The sequence below is a fragment of the Panthera tigris genome, chromosome D3 (assembly GCF_018350195.1).
Source record: "Panthera tigris isolate Pti1 chromosome D3, P.tigris_Pti1_mat1.1, whole genome shotgun sequence".
NCBI classification, from domain to species: Eukaryota; Metazoa; Chordata; class Mammalia; order Carnivora; family Felidae; genus Panthera; species Panthera tigris.
In genome coordinates this window covers 32,624,096-32,636,948 of record NC_056671.1, presented here as the reverse complement: position 1 = coordinate 32,636,948, position 12,853 = coordinate 32,624,096, and the positions used below count along the sequence as shown (strand labels likewise).

At 48.9% G+C, this 12,853-nt stretch overlaps 1 protein-coding gene across 3 annotated transcripts in view; it reads left to right on the top strand.

Moving 5' to 3' along the window:
* IMPA2 (inositol monophosphatase 2) overlaps window positions 1-12,853 on the top strand; it is a 47,419-nt gene that overhangs the window by 20,928 nt on the left and 13,638 nt on the right. For all 3 annotated transcript variants that reach the window (XM_042961588.1, XM_042961587.1, XM_042961589.1), the window contains 3 exons: window positions 2,442-2,546; window positions 5,118-5,163; window positions 7,120-7,228. In XM_042961588.1, the coding sequence (XP_042817522.1) occupies window positions 2,442-2,546; window positions 5,118-5,163; window positions 7,120-7,228 (260 nt within the window). The remainder of the gene's footprint in view (window positions 1-2,441; window positions 2,547-5,117; window positions 5,164-7,119; window positions 7,229-12,853) is intronic.

Here is a 12,853-nt window from a genome sequence, read left to right as displayed (position 1 = left end):
TGTGCGCATCACCTGCCTTCCTGCTGCGGTCAGGGCGCAGTCTTCACTGCCCGGCCCCACTCTGCCCGGCTTGGCTCCTCCAGCGTTGTCTTTCACCATGCCATGTCTACCATCTAGACCTGCCTGCCTGGATCACATGATCCAGTGACCCAAAAATCCTGTGGAGGGGGGTGATGGTAGGGAGGGCAGCTCCCAGCAGGAGGAGGGGACCAGGAGCAAACAAAAGCAAGGAACTTGCATCCCCTGCCTCTCTAGATTGTAAGCCTCTGGGCTCAGACTGTGCTCACCCAACTTTTCTCTGCACTGTGGCCATTTTTCAGGGTGTGGGGTGTGGGTTCCTCAGGTGTCTCACTCAGTGCTTCCCAACCCCAGTGCCCTGCCTCTCCCACGTGGGTTTCTCCAGGGGACAACAGCTGGGGGGAGGGAAACACTAACCTGAAAATGACACACATTCATTCATCATACACACTGACAGGTTTCAGATGCTTTATCCAATAGAGGGGGTAGATGACTCTGTGCGTGCATGTAGGGCATGAGTTTCATAATCTGTAAAATGGAAAAGGATGCTCCCAGAGTTGTCAGGGGACTGTACAAATTACAAGGCGTGTGTCACTGCTGTACTGACAGAACCGTGACTTCAGAATGCACAGCACTTGTTCTTCCTCAAGTGTTACGGATGAGGACAACACTTGAAATGCAGCTAGTGAGAGTAAAGAACTGACTTTTTAGTTTTGTGAACTAGCATTTAATTGAAATTATTTAAATTTAAACAGTCACATGTAGCCAGTTGGTACCGTGTTGGGCAGAGCAGTTACAGAGCTTTCCAGCTCCGCCTTTTTATTTACAGTATGATGTCCATCTCGGCTGCAAGTTCATTGCCCCATATTAGGACGGACGCACAGCTCCTCTGGAGCAAGTGGTTTCCGGGAGCGCTTAGAGGCCAAGCTGCTCTCCTGCTCTGCTGCCTGAAGACCACGACTGACAACATACCAGATGCCGCAGGAGGACATGAAATGTTTCTTGTTTTCCCTTCATTTATCCTTCTTGATAAAAACATTCTGTCTTCAGGCCCCCTTTTTCTCTAGTACGGACATGTGCATAGCATGAGAACCCGATAGAAAAACCCTCCACAAGGCCTTGCATTCCCACACAGAACAGGTATTTGCTCAGCGCCTGCTGCGGACCAGGCCCTGGCGACAAGGCCGAACACAGGGCAAAGGCCCCACTCCTGGTGAACCTGGGCTTGTTACATGACAGTTGGAGACACATACCAAGCACTCTGTGCACCAAGCCCTGGTGTGTAAGCTTTAGAGAGGGTATGTTCTTTACTCTCGAGAGCGGCTCCAGGAGGCGTAAGCAGAGGCTGGCCCTGCAGGGACACCGGCTCAGAGGTGGCGTCTGTGGTGCATAAACCAGTGCCCAAATGCCCCCACATGCTGTGCCGAGCCTGTGTGGATGGATGGAGGGCAAGGAGGACAAAGGGAAGAAGTAAGGGTGCCTTCCCTGGTTCTTGGCCTGAGCAGCTGGGTACTGACGGTGCCTTTTGTTGAGCTAGATGTGAGGAGAGACAACCAGGCTAAATGTTGAGATGTGTTTCTCTTGTGCAGGTTCCTAACAGGAAATAGGTGGCTTGCTCAAGTGAGGATGGCTCAGGAGGGCCTGTCTACCGAGGACTAATTATAGAGGAGGGAGCTGGGGATAGGGGCCCACTCTAGCCAGTGCAGGGGGTACACAGCCTCAGTCCTGGGCTGCCCGTGTTCTTACAGGGTGCGTGGGTCGCAGAGCATGAAGGAGAAGGTGTGGCCCACCCAGGGCTCCTGGGCCAGAGACCAGGATGGAAAAGGCCTCTGAGGAGAAATGGCAGCTCCTATGGAGCCCGAATGGTGGGTGGACACAGTTGTCACCTTCTCTGCAGCTCAGAGGAAGCCAGGCTGGGTACAGACCTGGGAGGTGTCAGCTGTGGGTGACATTCAGTGTCTTGGGTCCAGTGAAGCAGTCCACGCCGGCCACAGCATTACTGGTGGGAGAGCTAAAGCCTGAGTCCTGGGTCCTGCTCCCTGGCCAGGATTCCACCTTCTCTTCTCTATCCTTTGTCTTCAGCCTTTTCTCCTCCAGACTAAAGTTAGAGCAGAGTTTAGCTTTGTGTTATAAAATCTGTTCCCCGGTGTTCTCTCTAGTATTTCTCCACCTGACCCACTCACACTCCTTGATGCTTTCCCAAAACTCCTATGTTGAGGTGTCACTTCGTGTTTTCTAAGTCCGGCTAGCAGACAGAAAAGCAGATGGTCTCTTGTAGACTCTGCTTCTGATTGACCCAGAGAAACCATAATGAAATCTCTTTGCTGTGTCTGCTTTGTCTTTAATGGTACCGGAAGCAGTTTGAAGCGCTTTGTCTTGAGTTCTTGGCGAGTTTTCTCAGGCTGAGCTCCTGTCCACCACAGGTTCATTGCTGAAGAGGCTGCAGCCGCCGGGGCCAAGTGTGTGCTCACCCCCAGCCCCACCTGGATCGTCGACCCCATTGATGGCACCTGCAACTTTGTGCACAGGTGAGCATAAGCACGGATGACCCCCATTCCGGTGCCTAAAGTGTCCTCAGAGCCCTCCAAGACTTTGTCGTTTCCAAAACAGCATTTTTTGAGGCAGGAGTATATAAACTTCTAGTAGGTTGATAGTCTCATTAAAAAGGTAATCATGTATTGATTTTTTTAAAACTTTTTTTTAAATGTTTTTTATTTATTTTTGAGACAGAGAGAGACAGAGCATGAGCAGGGGAGGAGTAGAGAGAGAGGGAGACACAGAATCCGAAGCAGGCTCCAGGCTCTGAGCTGTCAGCACAGAGCCCGACGCGGGGCTCAAACTCACGGACTGTGAGATCACGACCTGAGCCGAAGTCGCACGCCCAATCGATTGAGCCACTCAGGCACCCCTATCATGTGTTGATATTTTTTAAAATAAGGTTTTCCATATTTCCTTCTTTTCCTTATTGTGAAATACTCTCAGCATGTAGGAAATCTTCATTTGTTTAAAAATGTTGTGTCTGCCATCTTTAAAATGTTGGTTTAAATTAAGAACCCCTTAAGGAACCCCTGGAGAAACAAGCAGGGTTATAAGACAAGTGTGTGCAGTCCAGCAGCTGCAGGAGCACAGGTCTGGACAGCAGCCCCTGAGGGGTGGCCTTCCAGAGCTGTCTCCAGAGGTGGGAGCAGACCTCATGCTACCGTGAGGTGGCTGAGGAACCCACTGGCAGTGGGCCGGGCCTAATCTGACTGAGTAAATAACAGCCAAAGAGCATTCCATTTCAGGGAGGTCAGAGAGGCCCTTGGGGAGAGGGGGAATGAGCTGCAGAGCTCGGGGAGGGGATAGGGATGTGGCTTCTGCTCCAGAAGCTCTGACCGATGGGATGGGCATCAGAGCTGTCCAAGGGCACAAGGGCACTGAATGTGACACGGTTTCCACAGACGGTTGGTTCTCTGACGTGAACATGCATAGGGCCCCCGGAGAGCTGGCTGGCACAGGTTCAGGGCCCTGCCTGGGTCCCCGTCCAGGTTGGGCAGCCCATGGATGTGCATTCCTCACAGGCATACAGGCAACGCCAGCAGTGCGGGACCACACTTTGAGAGCCCCTTCCACAGATGTCTAGGACATACTCTGTTTCCTTACGTAAAGTGAAAAAGCATGAGCACATCCAGACTGGTGGGGTGGGAGGGGCTTTCCTCTGTGTTTTGCCTCAGATAGTGTGTTTATGTGTAAGTACGTAAAGTAATCCTGATCCATCATGTTAATCATCATCCTTTTCTTAACCCCTCACTGTGGGTTATCTTGAGAATTTAGTCTGTCATACCCACACATTGCCTTTTGAGGCAATGGAATAGTGCCATCTGGTGACAGCAGCAGTGTCACCAGCCTAATTTGAAGCACGACAACCCCCCCACCCTGGGCAGGAATTCGCGTGGAGCCTCGGGTCTCCCCTTGTAGGTGTGTTTCACTGAGTGGAGCTCCTGTTCTTCTGTCTCACTTGTGATTGAAGTGTGCCGGTAATGGGGACAGGACGGGCTGGGCCCCATCGTGTGGTGAAGGCCACACATCCACCAGCGGGCCTCTCCTGGGTCCCAGTGGTCCCTGGGCCACGCAGAACATGGAACCAGATAGACAGCTTGGAGGAGAGCATCATTTGAAAAACCAGCTGTGGTGCTGGTCGTCAGGTTCCAGGACACCTTCAAGGGCCACAGCATAGTGATTCTTGTGGCCTAAAGACATCGGACGCCTTTGGCCACTGCAGCTCAGATAGGATCTGTTTATTCTCGTGTCCAACAGTGTCAGGGCTGAAGCATGTGAGAGAGGGCTTTCTGAGATACCTAAAGTGGAGCCTGGCGTGCCGTGTACTTGCTCAGCGAGCCACCCGCCAGATGGCCATGCCGACTGCTGCAGCCTCAGTCAGGGCTCACGTCTGTGTGGGACTGGTTTCATAGTTTTCCTGGAGGTTAGTAGTGCCCAGCTTCTTCCTACTTGCTGGTAAGCCCTGCTGATCTTCACATAAAAGAGAGATTATTTCCAAGAGGTACAGCAGCAACAACAAAATCATAAAAGTGCAGGCAATCTGCGATGTCACAGCCCGCCTCTGACGGCTGTGGCCCATGCCTGCATAGGACCCAGGGTGAGGAGGGGCACTGTTGTCACCCAGACCTGGCCTCTGGGTGGAGGCTGTGATGCCCCCTCCTGGGGGCCCCTCCTCACCTCAACTGGGACGTGGGTCTGGCCTTTTAGGAGGTCCCTACTGTCCCTTATGTCTCTGAGAACCAGCAAGCTGATTATTAAAATCCCTCTCAACTGGGTACTCGATGGTCAGTGTTGAATTACATCAATCTTACATGACTTTCAGAATACTGCTTTCTTTCAAGGTCAGCTATCTTACAACATGGTCAGTTAAGCCTATTTGTCTTGGAAGCAGTTAGTGAAGTTGTGGGAAGTAATTTTTTAAAAAAACAAACCCACCCACACTGTATAAAGTTCTTTCTGTGCCTCCAGCGACGATGCTACGTAGCCACACAGAGGTTCCTAAGAGTTTGCATGAGACCATTTATATTTTAGAGTGTAAACCATTCTGTTTTTCTTTGCAGATTTCCCACCGTGGCAGTAAGCATTGGATTCGCTGTAAACCAAGAGGTACATGGTGGGTGGGTCCCCCCGCCAGTGGTCCTGAGCCCCTGGGGCCTGGTTTAGCACCTTCCTTTTTGGGTTCCATTCCAGTACTCCTGTTTTCCCATCTTTGTCATGTGCCTTAATCATGACTAGTAAATTCAAGCATGTGTTTTTCAAATCCAAGAAAGTAAACAAATGAAAACTGGTTTTGGGGTGTGCAGGTTTGGGACTCCATGGCCAGCCCACCCCCGTGGTGGCTGACCCTTGTTCCCACCGTGGTCTTTCTGTGATGCTGCTGGAGAAGCATGGAAGGGGAAGTTCTGAGCAAATGGTCCACGTTAGTCTCCCTCTGACCCCTGGGGCGTGTGACCTAGTCACACACAGAAGAAACTCCTATTTTGGGAGGACATTTTTAATCCCAGTATTTCATTAGTTCTTCCTCATCCTTCTCTAGCTATCAGCATGAGAACGAGACTGCTGCAGGGTTCCCATCACCCATAGAGCTACGCAACGTCACAGGACCATAGGATGCATAAAGGCGTTAATCAATTTAAGCAGTGACACTTAACACTTCCTGTGCAGTCACCACAGTTATATTTAAATAGGACGGGGGGTTCGTATTTTCCAAAAGCAGCCCTCTGCCAGAGCACTGTTTTCTCTTCTTCACCCTCAGTGCCAGCATCAGTTCTCTAGCATGGAAGCTGAGAGAAGTTTGTACCCGTGTAACAGTACTTAAGGTGAAGATACAGAAAATTTTTGAAATCTGGTTAAGGAGTTAAATGCTCACTTGTCTGTTAGGTGTCATTGAGACCGAATAGGAGGCTGAGCATTAAGCTCAGAGGGTGACGCTCGTGACCACGTGTCAGTAACTGGGTTTGGGGGACAAAATGCTGTGGGCGGGCAAGGTCTCCGATGGCAAGGCCCGCAGCCCCGCTGGGCCCGGTGCGAGTGCGCGCAAGTGGTCTGGGCTTGTAGTAGAGGGCTCTGGTCAAGGGGAGCGTCCCAGCTTTCCTCACCCCTCCCTCCTGCTAGCAAAGGCCTCCAGGCCCCCCGACCACCCCAGGGGCACAGGGTCTAGAGGCCCGTGTGGTTCTAGGACTACCCTCGTTTGGGAACCCCCTGAAAGCCAGGGTGAGGGGTAGGGAGGAAGATAGTGAAATATTGCTGGAAGGCCGACTGAATGATCCTCCCCAGAAATAAACCCTCTTCCTGCCTTGCTGGGGAGTCCATTCCACTGTGGTCGAGCTCACCCCAGACTAGCTGAGACTCTCCCAAGAGATTTGGCCTGGGTCTCTCTTTGTTTTCCAAGGAAATGAAAACATGGCCAGCCCCCAGACCACACACACTTGCTCCTGTCAACCCCAAATAGCGACCAGTTGGTAGAAGAAAGAAGACAAAGCACGTGTGTGTAGGGCAGCGTTCTGTCCCACTCTCACCTCTTCTTTTTACTGTACCTATGGGAGGCTGCCGTCTGAGGCCTAGTGGCTGCAGTTTGGCGCTCCACCTGCACAGGGACACGCCCCTCCTTGGTGAATCACCTCTCCCTCTCGGCCATCCTTGACTTGTGATTCTGTCATCAGCTTTACAGATGTATTCCTAATTCTTCACAAGTCAGCAACTTTGAGGGCTTCTTGTGAGGATTAGTCACGAGTAGCCTTCCCCACCCTCCACCCCCCAAAACCGAGGCCTTTCTGAAGAATTAAGTTTTTTCAATAGCTTTCAGTTACTCATGCTTGATTATGATGTTAATTTTTAGTAAAGCTATGTTAGTGTTAGTATATTTTTAAAGCATGTCATTTTCAAAAAGACATGTCCAGTTTTGAATGGAGACACTAATGTTTTTCAGTTCCCTTTTGTGAAGGAGTTTCCATCACACTGGTCATAACACCAAGAACACCTTCCCCTTTGAATTACTGTCTTATTTTCTGTGTCAAATAAGCGAAGCATTTTTGTTTTCCATCCTGCCCCTGCACCCCACAGCTGGAATTTGGAGTGATTTACCACTGCACAGAGGAGCGGCTGTACACAGGCCGGAGGGGCCGGGGCGCCTTCTGCAACGGCCAGCGACTCCGGGTCTCCGGGGAGACAGGTAGGGCCTTGCGTGGCTCGTCTCAGGTCGTTTCAGATTGAGAAATGTGAATGGAAAATGCCAGAATCACCATTCTGGGAGACGGTGCTGGAAGTCCCCTGCTGAGGGTTCAATTTCTTTAGGGACATTGTGTCTCTGATGACCTGGAAATCGAGCCAGTTCTGTGTCTTAATGTTTTTGTGGATGTGGCCAGGAGCTTTAAATAGTCTCATTCTGTTTTACACTCACATCTCTCATCTTCCGTGCTCAGAGAGACCCAGTCACCAGTGTGGTGTGGTCTCTAGCAGTCCAAGGACAAGGGCAGAGTCAGAAGCACGCTCTGGCCCTCAGAGCGTCCAGGTAGGCATCAGTCATCCGGATGTCACCAGGGCGACATCACCCAGGTGCAGTCTGCAGCTCACCGGGTGTGGACTGGCTGCAGTTGGCTTCAGGTTCCGTGAGAAGACGTGGGCCATGGGAATGAGCTGTGTGAATCTGTGATGTTTCCACGCACCACAGCTGTGTCACCGTTGGTGCTACTCCTAAGGCAGAACCTCAGGGACACCCAGTAACTTTTATAAAGTGGCTGTGGCTACACTTACACCGCACAGAAGCACGTGTCCTTAACAATATGCTGGTTTAGATTTTTCATGGGCTTTTCCTCCTTTGTCTCCCACTGATTAAATCCGTGATATTTTATCGCATTGTGGGACAGGTACTATAGAGGCAGAAACAGAAGAAGAGCCACAGCCTAGAAGCAGCTAGATTAGGAGAAGACTTTGAAAGCCCCCTCATGTCCATGTGTGAGTGTGAAAAGGTAGAAAAGTGCAGTGGCTGCTGACTTGGAACTTGCACATCTCTGCAGCAGGACGTCATGACGTACCCTCCCCGTCGTGGCTTCGGTCCGTGGGTGTCAGCGCTCTGCCTTTCTTCATGGTCTCTAATTCCTCTGCCTTTTCTTCCTCCCTGGATGGCACCTGGGTGCCTAGATGGCCTCAGAGGCAATGAGGACAGTGAGGGATGACCCTGCCTTCCCACTGCTCCTCACTGAGTGAGAACGAGTTCTCTAGCTCTGATCTGCAGCCCAAGGACAGCACTGCCATCAGGGAGCCCTAGTGCCTGGAAACAGCAGCCCGGCCCAGTGAGGAGCCCAAGGGGGCTCCCTCAGGGGCCTCTGAAGGTCACAAGCATGCCCAGGGAAGGGGAAAGGGAACATCACACGAGGCTTCAGACAGATGTGGGGCCAGCAGGGCATGCTAACCAGTTACTGCTTCTGAGTCCCAGGGAGATTCCAGAACAGCCTCCAGCCTTACCCCATGCCTCCCTCTCCCAGAGATGTTTTGTTTGGCTGTGTAAAAAGAAGCCCTAATTGTAGGTACACATGCCAAGAGGTAACCACTCAGGCCAAATTGTGTAACTTAGTAGTGAGGAAGCCTGTCATTAAACACGCTTACGTGAACTTTGCTCTATATTTGTTTGATTAGAACACTCGGCTCCATTCACACACACTTGGCTTCCTGGTCAGCTGCCTGCGTGGCTCAGTTGTGCATGACTACTTCCTGTCCTCAGCGGGGCTCTCAGACCCACGTGGGGCAGGGATGCTGGGTCACCTCTACATCTGGCCCGGCATCGGCCCTCCAGCTCCACGCAAGCCCTGTCATGAACCCCCTCTGCAACACAGCTGGGGCTCCCCCTTCTCTCAAAACTGCCCGGGTTCTGGAGCTCCTTTTTAAAAACCTCTGACTTACAAAGAGTCCGATGTGCTGTTTTCAGTGCTGGTCATTTTGTACTCACCGGGTGACTGGATTTCTATGGAGGCAACAGAGCAACTGTCTGTTTCAGTCCCAGTTCTGCCACCTTCACTGTGAGAGCCAGCTGTCACTTAACCCCCCACCCCCGAACCTCCATCCTCACGTGGTTGGTGGGGTGATGATGACGGTGACTGAGGATTCAATGCGCTTCTACAGAGAAAGCACTCAGTAAAGTCCCCAGCACGTAGTACCCAAAGATGAGCATTGTTACCAAAGGAGAAAAGACTTTAGTCTTTGCACAAGATCATTAAAGCCCATTGTGAGGATCAGGGTACGTTTCTGGAGGAAACAGGACACCCACCACTGATCTTTCTCCTTCCCTTATTTCTATTACCTTTCCAGAATGACTTCCATTCACAAAGTAAAAAGCAAACAGAACCATATCAGATGGGGTAAAGGATTAGATTGAGGCCAAAGTTTCCTTAGTGCCTTTTTTTTCTTCACTTCCCACCATGCAGAATTTCAAACATGTACAAAGTAGAAAAAGTACAGTGAACCCACATGACCCACCATGTGTCCAGCATTGTCAATGCAGCCACCCCTGCTTCATCCATACCCCCACCCAATTCCCACCACCACGAGCAAGTCCCGGATTCAAATCCCAGACTTAATATCCCTTCTGAGTCAGCATTTCAGTATGTATCTCCAAATATACACGTGATTCTTTAAAATGCGTTATTACGTATCCCTCTAAAAATTATCAGTTATTTCTGAAGTCATTAAATATCCAGTGTTCAAATTTCCAGTTGTTTCATCCTGTGGAAAACAGCTTTTCAAAGCGCCACTCAGTTCTCAGGGTTCCTTGTGGCTCCTGGTCAGTCTTTGTCACTCGCCTTCTCCGTGGACAGAGCTAGGAAGTTGTTTTTTAATATAAAAAACATTGTGAGTTCATACTGGTGTTTTTAATCCATATTCATGACTAGAAAGCTGTCTGTCTCCCTAACTCTTTGATCTGTGTCTCCTCTCCCCACGCTGGAACCCGTATGCGCGGGGACTTGGGGAATGATAAATTCAGTAATGTCACACGATCACTTTTCCTCCTTATCCCACAACACACAAAAGATACCAGTTTCTGAATAGCAGTACTAGCCAGCTGTCAACAAACTGTTCCCCAAAGCCCTTGCAAGGATGTTTTTCTGTTGCTTTGTATTGTCATTTAGAGGCTACAAAGTGGTTCTTTACTCCCTTTGCTTATGAGGATAATCACTTAGATACATTTGCTGCACTTTGCTTTTAATTTAGGAAGATGTTTTTAAAAATTGATTTTGTGTTTTAACTATACAGAAAGCTACATTGTTACAGAGTCAAATCTATAAAACAAAGTGTATTCCAAGAGGTTTAGCTTCTGGCCCTGTCCTTTACCCTATTGTCTCCCTCCCCCTTAGAGATTACCATCTAAAAAGTGGTTCCATTGCTTATTTTAGGTGTACTTTTTTTTTCTTTTAAATAAGCAGCTGCTTCATTTGCTTTTATTCTCTGTTTTGGTATAATTTTTGGTACTTAGAAAGGTTTCTATTTTTCTTCCAGTAATTTCCTTTATGTAAAAATGTTTCCATTCTACCCTACTCCTCTCTTTTTTGGGTTACTGTTATCAGTGACAATACTTAAGTTAGCTTGTAACTCTTCTTCCCCCTCCTCATAATGTACTCCAGTATGATTAAAACACAATAACCTTTCACTCAGTTACGACAAGGCAGTGGCTAGCTTATTGTACTAGTCACACCCTCTCCTCGTTACCTTTCCACCTCCTGATGGTTGTGCGTGTGTGTCGACAGGGCAAGTGGCCATGCGTATGATGCTGTCACCCAAGAACCATCAGTTAGTGCATAGTCTTGGTTGCACAGGTAGATTACATGTGGTACCCCCACCAGTCTCTTATGCCGATGTATCTCCATTGGGTGAAGCTCAAGCTCATTCACTTGTGCAGCATTTCTCACACTTTTTGATCCTATTTATACTACTGAAAAAATTGTTGAAGACCCCCAAAGAGCTTTCATTTATGTAAGTTATACTTGTTGGTATTGATGTATTTGAAACTCAAGCAGAAACTTTAGTTTTGCTAAAACTAAAACTCAAAACTCACAAAGTGGTGGTTTCTTCAAGGTTAGTTGCAATATGAAATGTAATGACGGTCAATGAATTTATTTGTACTCTGTGACTGTGAAATCTACTGGGCAGGTCTCCTGCTTTGAAGGGATCTTCTGTTCATGGATGATTTTGTAACATCATGCCTTGGTCATTTGGAAAATATGGGTTCACTGAGATTTTCAAGCTCTTTTAAATGTTGACCGATTTCATTGTAAACTATTAAGCAAGTTGTACTCATTAGTATCACTACTCTCATGAGAAATCTTTAAGTGTTGGGAAGGTGTCAAACTTTCGGTAGTAGATCTAAGCCTTCCCAAATTCTAATTTCCACTTCAGAGCTTGAATTTTATCATTGGCAGCCTTAGCAATTGAAATGATGGGCTCACTGCCTTCATCTTCAAGAAGATCTTCCAAATACCCAACTCCAAATTGCTGTTGTCTGTCTAAGCCTCCCCCGTACTTCCCATCTAAGCCTCCTTGTACTTAGTCTAAGCCTCCCTGTACTTCCCATCTAAGCTCCCCTGTACATCCCATCTCAGCTCCCCCACAACTTCCCATCTAAGCCCCCACTGAACTTCCCATCTAAGCCTCCCCCATACTTCCCATCTAAGCCTCCCCCTGTACTTTCCATCTAAGCCCCCCGCCAGAACTTCTGTCTAATTCTTCTTGTACTTCTCATCTAAGCATCCCTGTTCTTCCCTTCTAAGCCTCCCCGGACTTCCCTTCTAAGCCCCCCTGTACTTCCCGTCTAAGCCTCCCCCATACTTCCCATCTAAGCCTCCCCCTGTACTTCCCATCTAAGCCTCCCCCTGTACTTCCCATCTAAGCCCCCCACCAGAATTTCCGTCTAATTCTTCTTGTACTTCTCATCTAAGCATCCCTGTTCTTCCCTTCTAAGCCTCCCCCGGACTTCCCATCTAAGCTCCCCTGTACTTCCCGTCTAAGCCCCCCACAACTTCCCATCTAAGCCTGCTTGTACTTCCCGTCTCAGCCCCCCGTACTTCCTGTCTAAGCCTCCTTGTACTTCCCGTCTCAGCCCCCCGTACTTCCCATCTAATCCTCCTTGTACTTCCCGTCTAAGCATCCCTGTTCTTCCTGTCTAAGCCTCCCCGTAATTCCCGTCTCATCACACAGGATTGAAAAGACATTTGCCTAGGTTTTGAGGCTCAATGCAATTCGTCATTTTTGTAGCTTTTTCATTCTTAAGTAAAACCAACCTGTTTTCCCCCAGAATGTGAGTGTGGCAGAGAGGACCGCACTGACCACCAGAACAGGGCATGCCCTGCCTGGCTTTGTCTACTCTGTGCAAATGTTAACACAGTGAAAAGGCAAGTCATGTCTTAGTAGTATTAAGAAAATTATTTTAACTTCGCAGATTCCTGGAAGAATCTCAAGGACACCCTCAGAGAATTTCTCCAGTTGGTTTCTCAGAAAGGCCTCCTGGGAACAACATTCTCTGTGTTCTTACGTGCTCACAGCAGCTTATCAGTGGCCTTTATACCTGGAGATCCATTCTTCTGGTAACAAAACACGTGGCTCACATTTTCTTGTGCCGAGTGTCTTAAATTGTCTCCATCATTTTCTGGCATATCTATGTTGTTGAAAAGTCTGAAGACCGTTTCATTTTCTTTCCCTGATAAGGGAGTTCAGTTGTTTGCTTGAATGCCCAATAGATTTTTTTTCTTTTTCTTTCAAGCACAGTTATTTCAATAGAGTATATCCCAGTGTTTGTTTTCAGTCAGTTTCC